Source organism: Pogona vitticeps, chromosome 10 (genome assembly GCF_051106095.1).
Source record: "Pogona vitticeps strain Pit_001003342236 chromosome 10, PviZW2.1, whole genome shotgun sequence".
Classification (NCBI taxonomy): Eukaryota; Metazoa; Chordata; class Lepidosauria; order Squamata; family Agamidae; genus Pogona; species Pogona vitticeps.
Window position 1 is genome coordinate 6,562,179 of NC_135792.1, and position 25,202 is coordinate 6,587,380.

Consider the following 25,202-nt stretch of genomic DNA (forward strand, 5'->3'; position numbering starts at 1 on the left):
AGGAAGGGAGCAAGCAAATCCATTCATCAATGTCACAGTGGATCCCAACCTTGGGTAACCCAGGTGTTTTTGGACTACAATTCCCAGAATCCTTCACCAGCAACTATATTGGCTGGGATTTCTGGGAGTTGCAGTTCTAACTGTGCTAGGACAAGGTCCGCCGCACGAGGGGTGGTGCCTTTTCAGGTTTAATGCAAAGGTGGTATCTGATGCAGCTTTTGTGGTTCAGGTGGCCACCACATGGGTTGTGCAGGCAGCTTTACAACCGGTCATGCAAAAGCTGTTGTGTGGAGAGTTGTCCAACCGTTTGCAGAGCTGCCTGCATAATGACTCAATTCAGGGAAGTCTGGTAGAAGATATTTTCATACTAATAGTGTTCTGTTGGTTGTAGGTCAATGTCAACAGTTATTTATAGCAATAGTGAAAACCCTATTAGCAGCAATCAACCAACCAACAAGGCTGAAGCACAAAGATCATTGCAACTTCAGCCAAATGCCTTGTCAAAGAGCCAAAATGTGCTGCATCCAGTGCAGAGTCAGGGTTTGACCAATCTCTGTTGGTAGAGGGTTCCCCATGGTGGTGCCACCACTGGAAAGGCTCTGCAGTAGCTGTCTAGGTTCATCCCTAGCTTCCTAAGATCAATAAATAGGAGCTCACGGTACACATGATGATTTTGGGGGAAGTTATATGGAAGAAAATGGACCTTGAGGTGGCTACCACCCAAGTTGTGTTTTAAAGATTCATACCATGACCTTGGATTGGATTTAGGAAGAAACAAGCAGACGGTGCAACTCAACTGAAGTAGGCATGATATAATCATGCATCATGAATAAAAGGGATGTCTAAATGAATCTCTTCCAATTGGATTAAAATGCACATGAGCATCCAGTACAACCAACACGGGGTGAGAAATCCACTGATCTTTCTCTGTATTCTTTTCCCCCAACTTTGTATTTATTTATTTATTCTCATTAAGGATTTTAGGTTACACCCCAGATCTGGATTCTGAAACGGTGGATGATGCATTTGCCCGAGCCTTCAAAGTCTGGAGTGATGTCACGCCACTGGAATTTTCCCGAATTCATGATGGGGAAGCAGATATCATGATCAATTTCGGGCGTTGGGGTACGTTAATAATATTTTTTTGAGGGGCAACCCAGTCCGCTACCACTTCCTTTCTTCAACCCTCTGCGTCTTGATTCCAACACACCTTATACGTGGTTGGAGGGAGGAGATAAAGCACTCCTGTCCTTAGTCTAGTTCTCTGGACATAGTAGGGTAAAATATAGCAGTGCAGCTGATGTGGTCCTGTGTCAGTGAGGCAGTGAATCTGCTCCAGGTTTTGGTGTGAACTTTCAAGGAGATATCCAAGGTGCTGTGCCTATTCAGGGGTAGGGTACAGTGTCATGGAAAGCCCATGTAAATCTCAGCCCAAAACTCAGAGTGGAATATATAACATTACAACAGATCAACGGCTTCCACTGCAACCGGGGGAGGGGATCCAGGCTTTGATTGATTGGTTGGTTGGTTGGTTGGTTGGTTGGTTGGTTGGTTGGTTGGTTGGTTGGTTGGTTGGTTGGTTGGTTGGTTGGTTGGTTGGTTGGTTGGTTGGTTGGTTGGTTGGTTGGTTGATTGATTGATCGATCAATCAATCGATCAATCTTCTGGGCATTGTTGGTAATCCTGAATGAGAAAAAGCTGTGAATCTTAACTCTCTTTTCCTCATGTGAGTTGAACTAGCCCAATGTTATGCACAGACAACTTGAGCTGAACATTGGCCTGTCAGTGTCTATTGCTTGTTTCCAGTGGCAATGTCTCAAACCAGCAAAGGCTTTCTAGAAGCAAAAGCAGCCACAGGCAATATTAGTGACCATGCCAGCAATGAGAAAGTAATGAATAAAAGAGTTATGCACTTGCCAAGGTGTTGCTTTTTTTCCAAGAAAAGCTTTTGGTGAAATAGCTAGAGAAGCCAAGAACTGGCCTTCATCCACAGAGGAAAAGAAGACTTGGAACCATAGGGAGGAAAAGATCCATGGATGCCCAGATCAAGGGAAAGTCCAAATATAGGATAGTGAGAAGAAAGAAATCAGAATGGAGAGAAGCTTAGCAGATCAATTGAGCAGAACAGAAGTGAACTCAGGGAAAACTAGTCTAAGCTATTGATCTGTTGTAATGTTGTATATTCCATCATTTATCTGTAGAAACCAAGGCAGTATACATGGTTTGTCTGTTACCAATTTTGTCATGAAAGCAGCTCTATGAGACAGCTTAGAGAGGCATTTTATTTATTTGATTATTTATTGGAAATTTTTATTATTGACTATTTCCCCCAAGACTAGGAACCGTTGTCACCCTAAAATCATGAAATGCTACACTATTGTGAACTTGGAAACCTATAATCACTTCAGGACTTACTGACACCCACTTCATGCTTACATATTGTCACATAAACATGTTCATTATAATATAAACAAATTCATAAAAACATCAGAAATGAAATTGTTCAGTGACCTTGCTCACTGGATGGCTGGCTAATTGTTTTGGAATGCCTATTGTAAACTATTGTTCAAGCCTCCATTTTAAAAACATTTTCATTTTCAGGGCTATTTTTTCCGTATCCCGTTTAATTATTTTAACACTCTATACACACAGTTTCAAACTATGACAGTCCACTGAAAAAACACGATGTGACTTTTTTTGTGTCCCAATATATTCCATTGACCGGAATGTTTAAAAAGTTCCCAAAGGGCAAAAAACAAACAAACAAATAAAACTTGCCGGGATAGCTCAGTAAGTCAGAACAACAAGCTGTAGAGCCAGGAGTCAGAAGTTTGATTTCCCAATGTCCTTCATAGGAAAAGAGCCAGCTTATATGGCCTTGAACAAGCTAGACAATCTCAGATCCTCTATACCTAGAGAATTCTGGAAAGAGTTGCCATCAAGCTGAAATGGGCTTGATGACACATCATTATTAATTAAGGACAACATGCAACAGTATTGTCTCCAACCCTGTTTTGGTTAGGTTTTATCTGCTAAAAAAATTCATGGAAAATAACTGAAACTTGTGGGCACGGGTTACAACTCTTTATGGTGAAAATGCAGTAAAGATCCTTCTTTGTAGCCCTTGTTCCATCAAGAACTGTGACAAAGGATCTCTCTGGGGGGCTCAAATGTGCATTTGGATTTTGCAATCTCATTGCTTCATTGCCATGCTTCACTATGTTGGACACCATATCCATATCTTTTCTTGTGCAGAGCATGGTGATGGATACCCTTTTGATGGCAAGGATGGTCTCCTAGCTCATGCCTTTGCACCTGGTCCAGGGGTTGGAGGTGACTCCCATTTTGACGATGATGAGCTTTGGACGTTGGGTGAAGGACAGGGTATGCAAACTCTTGCTTTCTTCAGAACATAAACTCAAGTATTATCAGTTTTGTCATTAGTTTTTGGTGTGTTCCCCCCCTCCCCCGAAGCTCACGGAAATTTTGGCTGTCCAGAATCTGGGACCTAGCAGCTCCTAATACATAAGAGCTTTCATAAAGCTTACACAAGTTAATTTTTTTGGACTTCAGATCCCACATATCTCATTGTACCAGTTGGACAATTCTGAGAACTGAAGTCCAAAAAGAGTAATTTGTCCAAAATATTATCTACCCTGACTGATAGCAGCTCTGCCAGGTATCAGGCAAACAGCTTTCTTAGATTTGCAACAACTCATTATTTAATTGTATTAGGCAAAATTCAAAGAACCAAACTTTTTTTTAAAAAAAAAAGAAGACAAAAACAGGTGGCACCTTAAAGACTATTATATTCTAATGTAATTTTCATGGAGAGAAGAGAGAGAAGGGGGTGGGAGTTTGGGAACTGGGGATTTCGTTAAAACACAAGAGGAGAAAACAGAATATATATAAGAAAATGGCAGAGGAATCACATTTGTTAATGTAGGGAAATTGACAGTTTTTACTTTTGAGCCTTGTGATGAGAGATGCGCTTGGTAATTATGAAAAAATAACAGTGGCAGTAGATGATAACAGAAGTATTACATTTAGCAATGACTTAAGAAACCTAGGTTTATATTCAGTTCATTTATATGCGTGTCCGTTATGTGTATACATTTTATCTCAGCTGTTTCCCTCTGTACTCTTGATGTATAATTATTCTGTTCTAAAATAGTGACTTTATTTAACTGGTAATTCTAGAGGGTAAAGAGTAGGTATTTATGCATGCTGGGGATGTGCTGGAGCCCTCAGCCATGAACCATGTTAAGAAACTGCCACCAGATATTGTAACTGATAAAAATAGACCACTGCTGGCTGTTGTTAGCTGAGTCAAAGAGGAGTCCGATCCAATTGCTAGTTTCAAATAAAGTAGACCCACTGAACCGACAGTAAATCAATACATAGGTAAATCCCATGGATTCAATGAGTCCACTTTAGTAGGAATGAGTAATTGGATGGAGTCTCGTGATTCCTTAACTTACTATATGTATTTCTAGAAGAATTTCTTCTTGTTCAACTTCTGGGTCAATTCTGCTTCCAGTCAAGGTGTTGTAATAAGTTTTAGTTTCCAAAATCTGCAGAAGAAGTTCATATGGCTGTTGTAGCTGCCGCTGATGGATTCTCTGTACTTTCATTTCAAGTTGTTAGGGTGAAATACGGCAACGCAGATGGAGAATTTTGCAAATTCCCATTCCTATTCAATGACAAAGAGTATAACAGCTGCACTGACGCAGGACGCAGTGATGGATTTCTTTGGTGTTCGACAACATACAACTTTGACACAGATGGGAAGTACGGCTTCTGTCCCCATGAATGTAAGTTGACTGCCAAACAATGGGAATGCCAACTTTTAGAAGTTCACATTTGTTGTGTTGTGGCTTCTGTTCGTGTCACAAGTATGGCCACCCTAGTTTCTCCCGATGTTTGCTGGCCCAATGCAGGGATTACAATGTGGCACATTACATATATTGATTAAATCACTTGCTTTCAACATTTCATCAGTGATATAAATAGCTGGTTTGAGCATGACATGTTGGGAGCTCATTTTCTGATATGTGTCCCAGTTTGAATTATGGAAGGAAAAGCCCTTTAACCACCACCCCCCGCAGAATCAATCAACAAACAAATTTGTTCCAGGTGTGTAGTATGCTATTTTTTCTAGAGGCTGGTGGCCCCTGTTGCAGATGGTGAACTTAATCCAAAGTTTAGATGTGCAATTTAGGTTTCATTTGGAATGTTAAAAGAACTCTCCAAGGTGCTGAACTGGTTTGGGGGATTGGATTCAATTCCTTCGATGGCATGGCATCTGTAAAGTTCGGGTTAAAATCCAGAGAAGAGTCTCTCCCCATATAAAGTTGAAGGTAGGGGTAGGGTTTTGGCTAGCAAAAGGGTTAGATATACTTATCTTGTACTTCCTGGATGATCCGAGATTTCCAGTGACTTCCCTGTGAAAGGGATCTACATACTGACAACCAGAGTATTAAATTCTTATTTTTGTCATCACGGTTTACTCAAAAGGAGCATGGGACTCCCCCCCTCTCTTTTTTTTGAGTAATTTATTACAATGGCTGAGACTATAGATGGGCACTTACCATGCTTCAGATGGTTCAGTGGCTCAGTGGATCAGGCCCACAGGTGTTGCGTGGGTGGCCAAGATTCTGTGCCTCACCCCCTCTCAGGGGCATCTGCTCAGAGGAAGAGGCAGGACAAGGAAGCCTGCAGTGCTGGTTCTGATGGGGCACCCATGGGAGGTGGTGGGGCATGGAATACGGGCCCCTCCACAACATCTGTGGCCCCAATCTGCTGAACCACCAAACCATGGTAAGTGCCCAGCTATATAGAGGAACTGCCCCAAATGGCAACAAGCAACAATATTGTTACAACAGTTTTTGACTGTTTTAAAAGGTGGGGTGGGGGATGAAAGAAAAACAACCCAACACATAGCTGGTTGCTAAAATATAAGGATATTGTTCACAACTCTTCAATTTCACAAGTCACTGAATGTTCACACTAGATTGAGTTCCACCTGGATTCTGCAATTAAATATGACTAGGGCTGGGGTGGGCAATTAATTTCTATAGGGGGCCACATGAAAAATCTGAACTGTGTTTGGGGGCCAAACCAACTTTACTTAAAAATAGGCCCCCATTAGGTGGGTAGTAATAGGCCCCCAATTTGTGGGTAGTAATAGGCCACCATGGGGTTGGGTCCTGCGGTGAACGAACTACAATACTGACATAATTAACTGGGGGGAAAAACTGGCACTGAGCTAACTCACTTGTCCTCCGGTTCTCTGCAGCCTTCCTCTCCGACTGTCTTCTATCCCGTGCAGGCGACATGATGCATCATCACGTCACCTGCGCAAGGATCACTTCCAGCCTCTTGAGCCGCAGGCTCTGCACCCTGCGTCTCAAGAGTAACAGTCAAAACTTGCAAGATCCCCGCTTCGGATCTCGCACGTTTTGCTTACTGCCATGCTGGGTGACCAGAGCCGGAGGTCTGGCTCACTCAATGGTGACGGGCGGGCCAGACAGGAGTGGTGACGGGTGGGCTGGATTGGAGCGATGACCGATGGGCCAGACAGGAGCGGCTCATGGGCTGTATGTGGCCCGCAGGCCACACTTTGCCCAAGTCTGGACTGGGGGGGGGAAGTCTCACCCTGGTATATGGGGTGAAGGAAACCTACAAACGCCCACCCTCTGTTTAGAGATCTCAAGAACTTACCTTAGTCTACCTTTGGAAATGAACCGATCTGAGTCATACATCTCAAATTAAAGTGTGGGCCTCTACTTTGCTGTCCTTCCAATTTCTGCAGTTCGCTGAACGTTGCGATGGTTTTCTGCCTTTAAAAATGTGCCAACATACACAGAATGCTGTGCTCTTTGCCATTAAATGTACATACAATGTATACATTGCTATAATGTAATTTTGAAATGTAAAGAATTGCACATTAAAGCTGAAATTGGATGGAATGGATTTCTGAATGACCACAAGCACAACAGGACACGGATCTGCCCATCTCCATCTTTCTTACACTATTGTGAATTAAATCAAAGGCTCTCAATTTTTAATCTTCTGAAAGTAATAGCAGAGGTGTAAAAAAAGCATGAGTGACTGCTCCATCCGGATTTAAGCACAAACAATATGGTGGGCTTGATTGTGAAAGGGTGATCTTTTGTATCTGTGGGCTTTGAGTGAATACGTTACACAATCAGGGTGTGTCTTTCTTTCCATATCCAGCAATTTCCTCTCTCTTTTTTTTAACTTTTTAGGTTTGCCATGAAAATACTAACCATCACATAACTCTTACTGTTGTGAAACTATGACTGTTGTAGTACTCTTATAGTTACTCTTTGTGTGTGGTCTCAGAGGGTTGGACACATGGCTTTATAGGTCCCTTCCAACTCTATTAGTCAAAGATTCTATGGTTTATATCATGGAGAAACACATTGGGTTGATTGGTATTTTTAAGCAACTGTTTTAGTTACACCTGAAAAATTAGAAATCATTACTTCCAATGAAGTGCATCTATAACAGTAACTTACGAGTCTCCCCCCCCCCCCTGGTGTAATGCATTACATTTAGAAGTAATTTTCTAAGCTCAGACTGAAGGACTTTACTCTGCATGCAAAATAAATTAAAATTTAATTAAACTTAAAAATAGCCAGTTTGGTCATTGAAACAATGATTGCTCCAATATAAAGCAAGCTTCTGCTGAGGTTTTTTTTTTTTTTGCAATGTTTTTGTGGTTCAGCTAATAAAATATGCTATTAAACGCTGAAGGCTGCCAGGCCTCCAGCTGGAAGCAGCTTAAGTAGGAAGTGAGTGACTCATCTTAACCTCCCACTTGTATCTTTCTCTCCAGTGGAGAGATTTAAGGAAGAAAGAATTTGAAGACTAGCCTCTGTGAGATGCGGGACTTCATCTAATCATGCTTGATGATCAGAGATACTAGGAGTTGTAGGTACAACATCTGAGGACCTACAGGGTCCGGATCATTGCTCTGCATTTTCTGCTGCTGAAGGGTTTTGGAACCAAACTATATAGTACAGAGAACCTCTCATTAGTGCTACAGTTGTAACACGGTTCAAGAGATATGTATGAGGTGCTTTTTTTTGACTGAGAAAGCTGGTTTGTTTTCTTGGCTCGCCATTTGGCAAAGACCTGTTATTTGGCACACAGAGATGGGATTCCTGATTTGTTTTGTGCTCACGTGACGAATGAAGAAAAAATGCAAGGATTTTTCTCCTCGCTATAAGCTGGTAAGAATGTATTTTGTCCATCTCTGGGAGATTTTGCATATTTGTTAGACTCACTGTCCGCATTTTTGGAAAATGTGCATCATCTAGCAAGTGTTGCCTCCTTGCACATAGTAGCATTGCACAGTTTTTTGTGTGTCTTTTTATCTAACTTGTTTTGTTGTGCTTGTTGAGGGATGGACACCAATGCTCTTGCAAAGACGCCAGTTTTGCATTGGTGGGGGGTTCTGTCCAAAACATCGGAAAACAAAATGAGGAAACAGTGTTTGCTTGCTTTGTAGATCTGAGAGTTCTTACAGAGACTGAAGAATTCTTGACAGGTTATCCTACCCTGTAGTGAGTGCTTTATAACTGAAAACTGGAAAAAAAACCCTGATCTCTTCACATTCTTCAAAAGACTCTTCTTTCTGTAAACAATACATCAAATATCCAGATTGAGGCAAACACCACATTTATATTACTGAACCTTATTTCATTGTGAGATGCACATGCTATAGATTAAGATACAAGTAACATTTCCACAAATGTTTAACTCTTGGTGTTTCCTTGTTTTCTAGCACTTTTCACGATGGGAGGGAATTCTGATGGCCAGCCGTGCAAGTTCCCTTTCAAATTTCAAAGTAAAACCTACGATGGCTGTACCACCGAAGGAAGGCAAGATGGATACAGGTGGTGTGGAACCACCGAAGATTATGACCGAGATAAGAAATTTGGATTTTGCCCAGAGACAGGTAGAGTCATTGTCTTGGTGGATTATCTCTCCTTCAAACAAAAGCAAATCAAAGGGCAAAAACTCACCACAACGAGTGTGTCTCTTCACAGCAAGTCATGGGAAGCATAAAAAGGCACTGTCATAAAAAGGCACAACCATCAAATCCAATTATTTCTCTCCATTCCACTTGTGTTGCAATTTCAGGTCCTCCATAACATCATGCACATACATAATGTCAAAATGTATTTTCGAAAGCTTTCACGGCTGAGATCCAATGGTGTTGTAGGTTTTTAGGCTGTTTGGCCGTGTTCTTTTTTCTTCCTAACGTTTTGCCAGTCTCTGTGGCCAGCATCTGCAGAAGACATGAGTCAGAACTCTGTCTGTGCTCTGGTGCAGTTTGTGGGATATTTGACTGCACCAGAGCACAGACAGAGTTCTGAATCCTGTCCTCTGAAGATGCCGACCACAGAGACTGGAGAAACGTTAAGAAGAACAACCTTAAGACCATGGCCAAAGAGCCTGAAAAAACTACAACAGCCATCAGAATGTCAAAATCTCGATTAGTTTTTTTACTTGAAGCCTTTAGCAGGAATTGTTTTGTGTAGTGAGTCATACAGAAGACCGTATGTGTATGAGCATAACCTTCGGGTAAATGGAGAGAGATACAATTCTATAAACAGCCCCATTGGGATGACTCACTTGAAGTGTTTCCTCAAGTCCCATATAGACATGGCTGATGGAAAAAGTGAGTAAAATTGCAAAGGAAATGGAAGAACTGAAGATGCAATCAGTGGGACCATATTCTAGTTCAAGAATGATGATTATAATTCTGAGTGTGATGATGATTGTGGCTTAGCCACTCTCCTGTTCAAACTGCAATTCAAGAAGAATTCAAAAATTCTAATTGGTATGCAATTTTTAATTACCCCCCCCCAAAAAACCCTATAAATCCTATAAATCTCAATTCCGAGAGTTCTCCTGACTGATAACTTATTGATACCAAAATGTGGCTCACTTGAAGAAAGGGCCTAAGACGAAATATCTGAGATCTAATTTTGCCCAAGCTTTCTGTTCCTGCTCAGCTGCTGGTTGGGAGTTTTCTTTCTGAACCAGAAACTAGGAAGAATCATGCCACAAAACCTTCCAGTTTTGACCCCCATGTATAAGTCACCCCCACCTTTCTAATCCAAAATTAAGAAATCTAAGTGAAGACTTAGCAAGTGTAGGGGGAAAGGGATAAAATCACTTTGACTCCTGCTTTCCCCTCCACTTGTTTTTGTTCTCTCCTCAGCTTACTTCTGTGTATAAGACGACCCTCAATTTTTAGTCTAAAGATTTTAGACAAAAGTATAGTCTTATACATGGAAAAATACCGTAGGTGTTTGTAAGATATATGGTGCAACTCTCAGAGTATGGAATTATGGCAGTTGTAGTCCAAAAAATTCCACAAATCTTAGCCCTACTTTCTGGAACAAAGTGGATCCACAAAACAGCAGAGATACTGAACAGTGTTTGGGGAGCATGTTGAAAGATTCTGCTTATATCTCCTAATTAATGCTCTTGCTCTCGCTCTCTTTTTTTAAAAATTGTAGCAATGTCAACAGTTGGTGGGAATTCTGAAGGGGCTCCTTGCGTTTTTCCATTCACATTCCTTGGGAATAAATACGATGCCTGTACCAGCTCAGGACGCCAAGATGGAAAGATGTGGTGTTCCACAACAAGCAGCTATGATGAAGATCGCAAGTGGGGATTTTGTCCGGACCAAGGTAGGGATACCGCTCAAACCATATTTATCGCAGTCTTCCAGGTTTAGACTACAACCAGCTGACTGCCACATGATGACAAAGGAATCACCATTTTTCTCTATCCTCTTGTGAACCTCTGTAGACATTGATATAGCTTCTCACATAAAGGCTCGATCAGGACATGATGTCATGCGCCCAACTCTACATGAATCCGAGCAAAGACCCTGGCTCCATCATGAGGTTTGGTCCTCATACCCAGCCAGGAGAAGAAATAAACCATGGTTCAGTCTCACTTCAGCTGATCCCTGGGTTGTCCTTTTATACCGTTGCAGAATCATGATACAAACCAGAAATGTTTTGTGTCATTTCAAATTTCCAGGGGTAGGGAGTAAAATTTGTCTCTAGAAATGGGAAATCACCACTTCCAGAATTCTCAAGGAATGGTATTTCTTCCCTCAAGGCAGACACAAAGTCATGGGGTGAGTGGGTGGGGGTGAGCATGCTGTGGGAGGAAACATATTTCCTGTATCTTTAATATAAATTTAAATAATTTTATTTTTAAAAAAAAAACTAGAAGTGAACTTACAGGCACTTTCAGTTGGGAGAAAACAATTGTATCTTATTGGGCAAAAGTTGAGTTCCAGAGCACTAAAAATCCCCTTTACTTGGTTTAAAATAGGCTCCAATCAAGGGCTAAGCAAGCCAATGGAATTAGTTTGCTGATGTATTTACTTGATTCGAAACTGTTGGGCCCCACCTGATTCCGAAGCATTGGATGGGTTGTTCCTGACTTCCCTATCAATCAGCCAGTCCTTTCTTGCTTGTTCTGTGCCTATATGCTTTCCTTCTCAAAGGGAAAGGATGCTAACGGTTCACACAACTTGCAGAGACCCTGACGTAGGGTGAAATAAAACTTTTTCTTGGTCTCAACAGGGAGCAAAGGATCCCATAAGGTTTTAAACTTAAAATCTCATCAAGGTGTCTTTTCACATCAAGATAGTTGGAATCAGTCACAATCAGGGATTTAGTGGATATTGTTTTCATTCCTACTGACACACAGGATGTTCAATCATCATTATTATATATCACCAGCCGTAAAACCTGACTTGTTTCCTTCCAGGCTACAGCCTTTTCTTGGTTGCCGCTCATGAATTTGGCCATGCCATGGGACTAGAACACTCTGAAGATCCTGGTGCACTCATGGCCCCCATTTATACCTATACCAAGCATTTCCGGCTTTCACAGGATGACATTAAAGGAATTCAAGAACTTTATGGTAATGTTTCCATTTGGCCGACTCCCCTTTGATAACACAACCAGACCACCTTCTTCTCTATCTCAATATAATATTCTCAGACACTCGTTATCAGTTCCTGGGAGACACAATAGCATTCTTCAAATATCTGAAAGGTAGTCATGCAGAGGAGAAGCAGGATTTGATCTCAATCACCCCAGAGTGCAGGACATATAAGAATGGGCTGAGGCTACAGGAATCCAGATCTAGGCTAAATATCAGGAAAAAATTCTTAACTGTTAGAGCAGTACGACAATGGAACCAATGACCTCAGGAGGTACTCTAACACTGGAGGCATTCAAGAGAAAATTTGACAACCATCTGTCAGATTTACTTTGATTTGGATTCCTGCTTTGAGCAGGGGGTCAGACTCGATGGCCTTCTTAGGCCCCTTCCAACTCCCTTATTCTTTTATTCTAAATCTGAGGACCAAGGATGCTGCTCCTCTTGATAAGCCTCAATTTTTGATAGCAAGCCCATGTCACAAAGTTCTTTGATTGTGATATTTCTCTTCATTTACAGGGGGCTCTACTGATGTTGGGCCAGGACCCAGTCCAACACTTGGTCCTGTTACTCCTGAACTTTGCGGCCAAGACATTGTGTTTGATGCCATCGCTCAACTCAGAGGAGAGATCTTCTTCTTCAAAGACAGGTGAGGAGGAGACATGGGTTTGCCTTGTAAAATTATTGGGTGGTCAAAGAGAAGTGGGATTTGAGGGGGGTTGTGATCAGGTGGTGTTCAAGAGCCTGCTTATGCATTCAAACATGTCTGAATGATGGCTTTTAGACTTTATTCTGGACAACTCCAGAAGCACTCACCCACCTTAAGCTCTTCATATGTTCCACAATGAGAAGATCACCAATGTTAGGAAAGATTTGGAAGAGGACCGCTTCTCCATCACAGTAGACAAATGTATAGCTTCATGGAAATATTGGGTGTGTTTGAAGGTAGTGATTCTCCAGCTCAAGTCGTTGGGATGGTTTGGACTTCAGTTCCCCAAAATCTCCACCAGCATGGTCAAGAGCACCAGAAACTGTCTCTATGTTTTATAGGAAGGAAGCAAAATATTATGATTTCTTGTTCTTGTGGGTGAGAATGAGTGAATTAAGATTTACATTCCTGGTCCTCTTGACTTGTGGTGGGCGTGACATCCACTTCAAATCATGGATTTCTGGGTTGCTGTTTTTCAATGATGCCTGGTTTACAATTTTAGGCTCCTGATTTCCAACAGCAGTACTGGCACTTGGAAAGCAAATAACCTGGTCCTTCTCGAGTTCCCACCCCCTTTTCTTTTCTGCATAGATTGGTTGTGTTTTGCAACCACAATAGATGTTAAAACAATTGTCTATAATCTTGCTCAAGAAGGAAAAACACAACTCTAGTGACATCAGTCTGGCAGTACACAAAACTTCAGCACTGCTTGCGCTGTTCCAGACCTAGCAAAATACCTTTTTAAGACAGACAGATTTGTTCCAACAGTTTTGGAAACTGTCCCAGTTCTGTGGTGTGCAGAAACATGAGAGACTTGGACATTTTGACTGAAATCAAATAACCCAGGCATCCTGGCATTCTTAGGAAGAGAAACTTCCAAGTTCCAAGACGTTTAATTGTCCATGGTGCCCGAGTGTATGGCTTGGAATCCCTCCCCTGTTGAGTTGAGTTTTCAGCTAGAGTTTCTTGAATTTTCCTGACAATACAAGAGCCTCTGGGCTGTCGAAACAAGTCATGGCACACGCCCACAGAACAAAAATCCCTACATGCAAATTCAGGACCATCTACTAAGATCTAAATCTGGCCTGAAGTCCCACACAGAGAAGACCCGTTGAATCAATGGATCTTGTGTAAGTGTTGATGCAATGAATTCCCATAGACTGAATGTGTCTCTTCTAGTTTGGACTAACAGTCAAAAGGAGGCCAAAGACTGATTTAAATTTCACAGAAGGTAGGCAATTGATTTTCAATCCAAATTAATTGTATGCTGAGGGACGACAGATGTGCAGACTAGGATAGCTATCAGTCCCCTTTTAGGTAGGATAATCTCCTCTTTGAAGAGCTGAAATCCCCCTGGAAACCAACCCCTCATATATGCACGCACGCACACATTTGTATATACTATATATTTGGTGTTGCTATGGGATGTCAGGTCAAGTTGCTCCTGACTTATGCAACCTTATGGATTAATGACCACCTGAAAATCCTAACATTAGCAGCTCTGCTCAGGTCTTGCAAGCTATATGTGGTGGCTTCCTTAACTACATCAATCCCATGTTAGATTTTCCTCTTTTCCTATCGCCTTCTACTTTGCTCAGCATTATTTCCTTTTCCATAAGTCTTGTATTTCCATGAGATACCCAAAGTATAATAGCCTCAAATTAATCTATTTAGCTTCTTGATTTGATATGGAACCCATTTATTTGCTATAAATAAATATGTGGTGGGCCTCCTTGATTACTACTTTCCTTACATATGTTCGCACTGTCTTTAAGGGTTCAAACCTTTCTCAAGGTCTTTCCTATGTCTAGCAAATGAGAGAGCTCTGAACCCTAAAGGTTAGTGTAAATATATCTGGAAAAAAAATAGGGTGGGGAGGGGAGAGATTAATTTATTTTGTATAAACTATGGGAGGGTGGCTTCTGTCCTGAAGCTTATCCAACACGTAAGTCATTTCATTGTGTGGAAACAATGAGTGCCATGGGATAGAATATGTCTTTAGTCACTGAAAATCTCTACCACTAGATGATATTAACAGCAAAGGGAAATTTTCACTAATTAAAGACCTCCTCCTTCTGTCCCATGGCTTCCATAGTATCCATGCAATACACTTCAATACTCATAAGCCATGGGACAAATGGAAGAATTCTTTACCAAAAATTACCAAAAAATTCACCTGCCGATGATATCATCAGTCTTCCACAGGCATAATTTAACACAAAAGGATTTGGGCTAATAAATGCAAAGTAAATAGCCACATGCTTATCAGGATCACAAAGGTGGATCTTATTACATGGACTCTTCAGCAACCTGGTCAACCTGCAATCCATGGGGAGACTGCAGAGTCTTGGCCTTTGCCAGTGCCATAACTCTAGGAATGCAGCTATAGTAGCCATATTTGCCAGCAACTGATGTGTACCAAGGGGTCGCACTTTATGTGTAATGCAGTGGGAATGCCCAGTGAGACCAATTTCTAATGACGGGGTCTAATAGTGTCCTTTCCAAGCTCCAACTCCCATTTCACCAAATACAAAGTTGGTTAATGCAGGTAAAAATGCAAGCATGTAATTCACCAAACACGGACTAAATGACAATCTCATTTTATTACAGTGGTGCCCTGCATGACGATGATAATCCGTTCCATAGAAATCGCTATTTAGCGAAATCATCTTCATGCGAAATCCGTTTCCCCATTGGAATGCATTTAAACCCGTTTAATGTGTTCCAATGGGAAAAATAACTCATCGTCTAGCAAAGATCACCCATAGGGAAGCCATTTTGTGAGCGCTAATCAGCTGTAAAAATGGCTGTCCTGCAAAGCATCATTCCCAAAAACACAGGGAAGCCATTTTGTGGAGCCACTGATCAGCTGTAAAAATCGTCTTGCAAACAAACGGTTCGCGAAGCATGGACCAAATCATCGTCCAGTGAAAATCCCCCTTTGGAATGACTGTTTTGTGAATTGCTATAGGAATTGCAAAACCTCATCGGCATGCAGATTCGGCGTTTTACGAGGTAGTCATCTAGCGAGGTACCACTGTACAAGGGATTCCACTAACTTGGAATCCAACTGTGAAAGCTTTTATTCCCCTTTTACCTTTGAATAAAATGCATGTCACAACAGGGTGGGCATGAAAAGAAACGAAACTCATTAACGTGCTTTTGTTACCCGGGTATTCCTTCCTGTTCTAAACACTGCTGCCAAAATCAAACACCAATTCCTTTTTTTGTTAGACTTATTTGATGCCCATAAACCAGAGGCAGATACCAGTTATACATAAAACAGTTAGAAAATTACCATCCTTTATTTCCTCTGATGAGCAGTTTTAGCTCTCCAGGATTCTTGTACAGCCAAGCTGTTTGATAGATGATTATTAGATTTGATCTTTTATTCGTTGCGACACTCCTAACGGTCCAGGGCGAACGTGCCCAATACAAATGTTGTCATTTGCCAAATCTCTATCCATCTGTTCCACGAGCAGCTACAGGGAGGGTGGAGTGAGTTTTAAGTGCCTTGTAAATGGGTTTATTTGCTGGGATAACTGAAGCGCCAAATACATTTTTTCCTTGCCACAGTAAGGATTAATATGAGTATTAGAGGAGTTGTTATAAACACTAAACGGCTGTGCCTAGGAGATGAAGGGGGTCTGTTGGACAGAAATGTCATTGAAAGCAAAACATGACTTCCAATCATTGATTTATTTTATTTTTAAAAAATGTATATACCCTGGTAATTATATGTTTATATTGCTGAGGGCTAGGGTGTGTGTGTCTGTGAGTGTGTGTCTACAGCAAAACACACGGGCACACACAGAGATGCACTTTTGCCAACGGTGATGAGAAACAGATGTGACCATGAATCAGCTCTTTGTAAAGTCTCACTGATTTTTTTTTTCTGCTTAGATTCATCTGGAGGACAGCAAACCAACGTAACAGGCCAATGGGTCCTTTGCTGGTGGCTACGTTTTGGTCTGAGCTGCCGGAAAAAATTGATGCCGTCTACGAGGCCCCCCAGGAAGAGAAGGCAGTCTTTTTTTCAGGTAGAGTCAGCCTTAAGGTGCAAACTTAAGTGGCTTTATCAGCCCATTTTGGTCTCCTTTGCTTTTCTCTCTTGAGGAATGAATCTGTGTTGTTTTTACCATTATGTGCTACCATGTCACCTCTGATTAATGGCAGCCCTATGGATGGACCATCTCCAAAGTCTCTTGTCCTCAATAAGGCTGCTCAGCCCTTGCAAACTCAAGCCTGTGGCTTCCTTTAGGGAGAAAGTCCATCTCATATTTGGTCTTCCTCTTTTCCTTCTGCCTTCCACCTTTCCTACCCTTACAGTGGTGCCCCGCATAGCGAGGTTAATCCGTTCCGGATTAACCTTCGCTATGGGAAAACATAGTTAAGTGGAACAGGGAAACCCATTAATGTGTTGCAAATGGGCCCAAAACTCACCGTTCTCCGATGTTTTCCCATGTTCCGGCAGCCATTTTGTGTGTTCCGGCGGCCATTTTGGGTGTTCAGTGGCCATGCTGGAACCGCCGAACACCTGTTCCCCCATCGTAATGCGAGCATGCCCTCGCATTAGCGATGGGGAAATCTGCATCGCAATGCAGATTCATCATTCAACGGTGCGCTCGTTATGCGAGGCACCACTGTATTGTCTTTTCCAGAAAATCCTGCCTTCTCATGATGTGCCCAAAGTAAGACAGCCTCAACTTCAACCTTTTTTTTGCCTCCAGAGACAGTTCAGTCTTGATGTGACCTAAGATCTACTTGTTTGTCTTTCTGCTCCAGCACCACCATTTTTTCCCTGTCAGCTTTCTTAACTGTCCAACTTTCATACTCGTACATGGTATTCAGAAATACAAGCGTGTGGATAATCTTGATCTCAGTCTACACATGTGTGACACATCCTTGCACATTAGTATCTTTTCTAATTCTTCTGTTGCTGCTCATGCTAGTCTCAATCTTCTTTTGATTTCTTGGCTGCAGTCTCTACGTATTTCAATTGATGATTTAACCACGGTATGCAAAATCTCCAACTATTAGCATATTGCAGAATAAACATATAATATTCATCCAGGTTTACAAACAAAATGCAAATCATGATTCATACCAAATGGGGTATGTTATAAAGCCAAAAACTGGCCATCGGGTCACAATGGAACTGCATAATGTTGCTGCTGCTGCTGTTGTGTCACATTAATTCCTCCCCCCATTTGCAGTGACCCTATGAATGAATGACCTTCAAAATCTCTGTGATTAATATCCCTGCTCAGTTCTTGCAAACTGAAGTCTGTGGTTTCTTTAAATAGTCAATCCATCTCATGTCTGATCTCCCTGTTTTCCTGCTGCCTTCAAATCCATGCCTAGGTCCAATGGTTTAAACAGCTAAGTTGGAAAAAGAAAAAATAACTATTCTTATTTGCTGCAATGTGACTAAACTGCTTGAGTCGTTATTTACAGATAGGCACAAATCAGAAAAATTGTGATTCATTTAGATTCGATTTGTCAAGGTCAACAAATCATGTATTATGAATTTACATTTTTTCTGATGAATCGACAAATCAATTCATCAATTCATTTTTACTTTAAATCTCTGTCAAACAGCCCCTCAAGCATCTAGAGACACCAACGTCACAGAGAAGCATCTCATGACTCTCCTCTACAAGCTCTGCAAGTTTGGTGAAGATTGGGTTTCAGATTTCCAAGTAATATACCCACAAATTGGGTGTCCCCCCCCCAAAGGAAAGTGCCCTTAAGCAGTTGTCTTGGGAAAACCCAATCTTCACCAAACTTGGAGAGATGATGAATGGTAGCTTTCCTGCAATTGTGGTGTTTTTAGGTGCCCAGGGGACCATTTTATAGCTAAACAAATCAACAAATCAAAACCTGCTAAAAATGTGTCAATTCATATTCGTTGGGGGCATTGATTCGTATGACCATGAATCAATGAATCTGTGATTTTGTGAATGAATTTGGTGATTCATTTTTAAATCCATGCCCATCTCTAATTATAATATATAATGAGAGTTGTAATAGATTGGTGAAATGTTAATAGACAATTTCTTTAAAGGGAAGGGGAAAGTCCAATAATGAATTCCACATGGTGGAATGTGAGCTGTTTGGATTACATGATAAATTGGATGCAGCCAAAACACTTCATTTTTCTGCGTCCAGACTTTACATCCTCCTCTATCCCTTGGGACAGTTGGATGAAGAAGGGTTTAAATACTGCTTGCTGAAGGAATCCAATTAGTTCAGTGTAAGAAATAAAAATCCTGAACAATGCAAATTGGCACATTGCTGAAAGATGGAGAAGCAAAGCTGAGTGCTTTCAATACTGTTAAATGAAAACCACCCACAATTTCAGTCTCAAGTGATTTAGGATCACACTTCCAAAGAAGGGGGGAAAAACAGAAGGTTGGCAAAATAATACTCAGATTTTTTTAAAAAAAATTGTATGTCCTAGCCAGCCACCTGCCCATATACAAGGAAGTCGAGGGCTCAAATTTCTCGAGAAAGCTTGTTGTCACAAAAGGAATCCCAAACCTAACTGGCGAAATGGTGGATCAGAAATTGCTCAAGTGTGTCCCTCCCTTCTGTTTGGCCAACTGGTCCTCTGTGATTAGTAGTACATTTGGAGGTACACGTGACAATGTCCACCATCATCCTGGGTCTCAAGAAAAAAACAAGCATGCAGGACATTGGATTGATGGATACCAAAAACTGAGAGGTCTTTAAGTTAATAGCTCTGAATTGCCGGTTCCTCAATTCCAGCTTGAGACCAAGATGCAAAGCTCTTTTCCCCCTTCAAGGTCTCTGAAATTTGTACAAAAAATTTGTTTCACTTTGGGAGGCAAAGAGTAAGCACGATATATGACAGAGTAAGCACAAAAGGACAAAGTAGGACAGAGTAAACGGAAAAGGACTGGTTGACAGTAAAGAAAGATTCAAACAACCCATCCTATGCTTTAAATATTTATACAAGGTGAAACCTATCCTTGTTAGGGTAATTTGTACAAGTTCACAATTTTACAAATAAACAAATAAATATAATTCTTGTGCAGAACATCATTTTCACCAATATAAGAACCCTACTGTGAATACCAGGCAATTCTACACCATGTTTGTTTCCTCTTTTCTCATATATGGTTGAGACAAACAAAGATGTACATCCCCATAATAGCGCTACCAAAACAAGGTGAAAAGTGGTGCCATGAATCTTCTCCCTCGGTTTCTTCTTCCTTGTCTCACATGCACACATACACCCTACCTTTCAACTGGGAGAGTTCTTATATGAATTGCCATCTCTATCCTATATTATTCCTCCTTTAGCTGAACCATTATGAACTTTGAATATCTCTGACTGAAGTTACCATTCCATTTATTCACATCTGTAAGTCAGTTGATTATAACTTATTGCTTCCTTTTTAAGGAAATGAATACTGGGTCTATTCAGCCAGTACTTTGGAAAGAGGTTATCCAAAGAAACTTACCAGTCTGGGGCTGCCCCCTGATGTACAGCGCGTGAATGCAGCTTTTAACTGGAGCAAAAACAGGAAGACCTACATTTTTGCCGGGGACAAATTCTGGAGGTAAGATGAAATTTCTTTTTACCTAGTAACTGACATTTGAACTGGATAAGCCCAGCAGCTTTGCATTTAGAACAGAGGTCTCTTAACTGTTAAAAGACATCTGATTGTCAACGTATGAGCTTTTCTCACCTCCCGCAGCTTACCAAATTAGTTGACTCTGTTTTGTGATTGGTCAGTGGGAGGGAAAAAAAGGCTTCCTTTGAACGTCCACCGGCATAGAAATCTGTCTACATAGAATAGCAGAAGGAATGCTATTCTAAATATGCATTGCTTTTTTAATGGCAACGTTGTTCACTTCTTTAGTTTGAACCCAATCTTCTGGAGTTCCCTTGTTAGTTCAGCTTAGGGCTGATTTTCTGTTGAGCTGCTGTGAGAGCCACCAAATGCCTCTTCAAGGAGTGATGAGTGGAATATTAAATAGCAATTTCAAAAAAGCTACTAGTTGAGTGTTAAATCCCTCATTGCTGAATTAATGGATGTATCCCTAAGATTCTGTCCCACAAGCAATTTACCTAGAATAGCCTATTATCTTTGCTGATACTAATTCTTACATTTATGATGCCCAATCTCATTGAATAGAACCGGTGGACCTAGTAGACCACTTAGCCTATTCTGACCAGATCTAATAAGCATCACATGCCAGATGAACCTTCCTCAACCAGGTGTCTTTCCGATTTATCAGACCTTGAACTTGGACAAGTAGATGTAATACAGATATATGAGCGCATCATCTTTTACAGATACAATGAAGTTAAGAAGAAGATGGATCCCGGCTTCCCAAAATTAATTGCAGATGCTTGGAATGGAGTTCCAGACAACCTCGATGCCGTTCTAGATGTGAGCGGAAGTGGTAAGGAGACATCTCATTCTTAGTGCTAGGGATTGTGGCTTTGCTATGATCGGTCGCTTCAGTCTGCTGCATGAATTTTCACTGACCTTCTTTGTGGTGGTCTCTCTGTCAGTCAATGCCTTGGCAGACTGCCGGCAGCCACTGGGACAAGCTTTCTCTGTGTCATGGAAATGCCCCATTGTTGTAAAGAAATTTAGGAAGTATGACCTCTCCTGATCTTTTTCAGGGGGCCATCTAAATAACTAGTTTCCAGCGGAGAAGTCAAAACCATTTTTAGAGCAGCAGACACTGTGGTTTTGAACATGGCATTTATTGGGATTTTCATGTCCCTTGGAGCAGTCCTGAATGACTGAGAACTTCTGAAGGGCTCATGGGGGTTGACTGATAGAAAATCAGATCCAGTCTTTTAATTTATATCCATCTTCTCCTTTCCCAATAGAAATGTGTACTTAGAACTGGAAAAATATAGAGGAAGATCTGCAGTACCTTTAAGCTCCTAGAGAACTGGTGTGGTGTATGGATAGGGTAATGGATTAGGACTTAAGAGACTTGGGTTCAAATCCTGACTTGGCATGGAAACTCACTGGGGGATAGCAGAGATAGATCACTCCTTGAACATTTCACATATACTGAAAAAAACCCTATCATGGCTTCAATAATTCCAATGTGAGTTGCCTAACAAATAATAGTGGAAAAACAGTTGTCAGAATCTTTTAAGGCACAGTAGTTCACCAGATGTTCATGGACTAGAATATCCCAGCCTGCACAGTGGTGAAAGCTTCTAGGAGTCTTAGTTCAAGACTACCTGGGGACCCAAGTTTGAGAACCACTGCCTTAGAAGAAAGCAATGGCTGATAAAATGACTTACTTTTGTACTCCTGCAGTCTTCCCCCCACTTTCTCCTCCATGTGCAACTGGATGTCTCAGAACGGGGGAGCCTTTGGGTTAGCTAGTCAAAATAACGTGGCAGAATTATTACCCTAAAGAGCAGGATTCAACAGACTTCCACTGTCTTCAGAAATAATTGACACTCTTCTGATAATGCCCCGTTGCAGTGTATCTGCACTACACTGTTGTATCAGCACTATGAAACTTCATATGTCATGGTTCCATCCTATGCTATTGTACCATCTCTAGTTCAGGGCAGATCCTTAGAATTCTGTACTGTTGTCCAGTGGGGTTCATTCAAACACTCTGGTAAAGAATTTATTTGCATCTGATCAAACGACAAATCCCATCACTCTTGAACATGACATCATAAACAAAATAGTAGAAAACTGCTATAACGCTGTAGCGCTGAGAACACTCTTGCTCAAAGATGTCTACATTCTATAAATGGAATGAGCCTTAATGTTTTTCTTCCCCTTTCCAGGTCACAGCTATTTCTTCAAGGACTGGTACTATCTCAAACTGGAAGACCAGAGTCTGAAGATTGTTAAAGTTGGAAATGTGAAATCCGATTGGTTGGGTTGCTAAGCGGTGTGACATCTTAGTCACCAAAGCAAAGAAACATTTATACACTTTTTTTTTTACATTTGTAAAAAGGCCTACGTCTTTCCTGCAATTAGAGATAGATTTGTATGCTTATGCGCGGTCCAGTCTGGAACTGGAACCAAGTCACCAAATACCACTACTTGACACAACTGTTTTGTTAGATTGTTTGATTCTGCACATTTACTTGGAAGTAAGTTCAATTAAATTTGTAAGATTTACCTCTAAATAAATGTATTAAGATGGGGAATACCCGACCCCAAGAGGACTTTTCATCTTCTTTTTGCTCCTTTCCCATTCATTAATTTAAAATACTTGGAACTTTTTGGCAAACACTAAAGGATGTTGTTTAGGCCAGTGGTCCCCAACCTTGGGCCTCCAGATGTTCTTGGACTACAACTCCCAGAAGCCTTCACCACCACCTCTGCTGGCCAGGATTTCTGGGAGTTGAAGTCCAAGAACATCTGGAGGCCCAAGGTTGGGGACCACTGGTTTAGGCCATATTGCTTACATCAACCAAAACATGACACAATATTCAACTTGCCATGTCTATATGTTGATGCTATTAATCTGATTTTCTAATGCAGAAGCAAGGTTCTATGGGTTTGGAGGGGAGATGAAACTCAAAGACTCCCGTGTCTGTGGAATCGATATTTGTAGTTTCACTTATCTGCAAAATTAGTACTGTTTCTCTGTGTAAAGCAAAATACATGGATACATACACAGAGCAGGCACAGAAAGGCTACCTGATTGATTGTATGGATGCAAGCAACCCTTTTGATACTTCTCATTTTGTAAGATCCATGCAACAAGGAAAGTACCATCATACTTTTAAGTAACTGTGGAATTTGTGCAAAAAGTGTTCTGCCAGATGAATTGTCAATTCACTTCTCCTTAGCTTTCTAAATTTCAGGGAAATGCTTTAGCATGCTGGAACATTCATTCTTGCGATTCCCTCCCTGAAGTCTCAAGTGGCACAGTCATGGATAACCCATGTGGTGGTGACTAAAGCCAAATGCAGAGTAAATGAACACAAAGTCCTGATTATAGCAGCGGTATCTAGGCAGGTTCATTTACGACTTGAAAAGAGTAAGGTAGCGAATGATGGACGAGCAGGTCCTGTTCTGCATGCATGCCACAAACATCAATACACTATGGGAAACTAGCTAATCAGCAACCCTATACTTTTGCAATTTGGACAAGATTGCTGATTGGCTAGCACCCTACACTCACAACATTGACCTGCACCCCCAACAGGAACTGTTAGACTCGCAGAGATGCCCCTGCATCACACAAATCACCTGGTCACTGTCTTACCCACTATAGTTTGGTGAGATGCATAATAATTCTGTTTAAGTGATTTTTAATTTTGCATCCATACATGCAATTTAGCAGGTGCAATTTTATGCGAACCAGTGGGATCTCTGTAGCCAATATCCAGTGGTCATTCCACCCACACAAATGATGAGATGCTTGTGGATGCCTAGCTCACTGTTCAGTTATGGAATCCAACACAGCCTCCCCTTCTAGACTCACCTACAAAGCCTGTTTGGGAATTTCTTGTCCAAGTTGTTGCATAACAACCATAAACATAATAATATTGTACACAGGTTAAACTCAGACGTCTCATATCCAATCTTCACCAAACTTGGAGTGTGTGGGCAGGAGCGTCAGAAGAAGACTTTATGCATGTTTGCCATCTCTAACTCACATGGAGGACATTCTATTGCTCCTGGAAACCCAAATCGCATGGACCACAAAACGGTTCATAAGAAAGTTTGCGAAGGTTTGTGGTTTGTGGTTCACGAATAGTGACAAACTACAAACCATCACAAACCACCATTTCCCCAGTTCATGCCCATCTCTAGTCAGAAGTGTTTTGTGGTGGTGCTGTTTAATTTCACAGAAGTCCTCTTACGTTTTAAAACTAGTGTATTTTCCCTTTATAAAGCGGAAAAGCTCAATAAGGAAAGAAAAAGATGTGATCTGAGGATGTGAAGAAATCTCTCACACTCCTTGCTCTTGACAAAACAGGTTCTCAAGAGTTGATTAAAGCCCACCCAGCACTTCTGGTTTATTCAAGAAGGAGGTCATTTTCATACATTCCCATATTGTGCATTTTGCACAAAAGCTAATAATGGAAATATGCATTTTAAAAAAAATAAGGGTGGTTACAAGAAAAAGCAGAAGCTTCCACTGAGCAAAAATGTTTCAAAGAGTTCTCGTTTACTGCATGAGTACAAACCTTTCAGACATTATGTTCTTGAAACATTTATATGTATAAATTGCTGTCCATTTGGAATGATGTCAAGATCTTTGCCTCCTTCACTTTTAAAAAAAAAATTGGCCATTCATTATGGGAGTTGTTATTCCATTACAGAAATGCAAGGGGAAAGGACAATCATGTAGCCATCCATCCTGGTCTGAGAGGCTCACCATTGCACAGCTGGTTGTATGACTGAGCTCACACCCAGTGAGTGTAAGAATGGGCACATAATGGAGTGCCTGTTTATGCCATTCCCTTCTGATTCACGCTGCTGTAACAGAATGC

The 25,202-nt window shown here is 41.2% G+C and overlaps 1 protein-coding gene across 1 annotated transcript in view; it reads left to right on the plus strand.

Annotated features, from left to right (window-relative positions):
* Nucleotides 1-22,919, plus strand: part of MMP2 (matrix metallopeptidase 2) — a 29,511-nt gene extending 6,592 nt beyond the window's left edge. The window contains exons 3-13 of the mRNA XM_072980954.2: nucleotides 977-1,125; nucleotides 3,256-3,384; nucleotides 4,641-4,814; nucleotides 8,816-8,989; nucleotides 10,563-10,736; nucleotides 11,836-11,991; nucleotides 12,532-12,661; nucleotides 16,625-16,761; nucleotides 20,151-20,310; nucleotides 21,051-21,160; nucleotides 22,533-22,919. Coding sequence (XP_072837055.1) covers nucleotides 977-1,125; nucleotides 3,256-3,384; nucleotides 4,641-4,814; nucleotides 8,816-8,989; nucleotides 10,563-10,736; nucleotides 11,836-11,991; nucleotides 12,532-12,661; nucleotides 16,625-16,761; nucleotides 20,151-20,310; nucleotides 21,051-21,160; nucleotides 22,533-22,636 — 1,597 coding nt within the window. The 3' untranslated portion in view covers nucleotides 22,637-22,919. The remainder of the gene's footprint in view (nucleotides 1-976; nucleotides 1,126-3,255; nucleotides 3,385-4,640; nucleotides 4,815-8,815; nucleotides 8,990-10,562; nucleotides 10,737-11,835; nucleotides 11,992-12,531; nucleotides 12,662-16,624; nucleotides 16,762-20,150; nucleotides 20,311-21,050; nucleotides 21,161-22,532) is intronic.
* The last annotated feature ends 2,283 nt before the right edge of the window (nucleotides 22,920-25,202 follow it).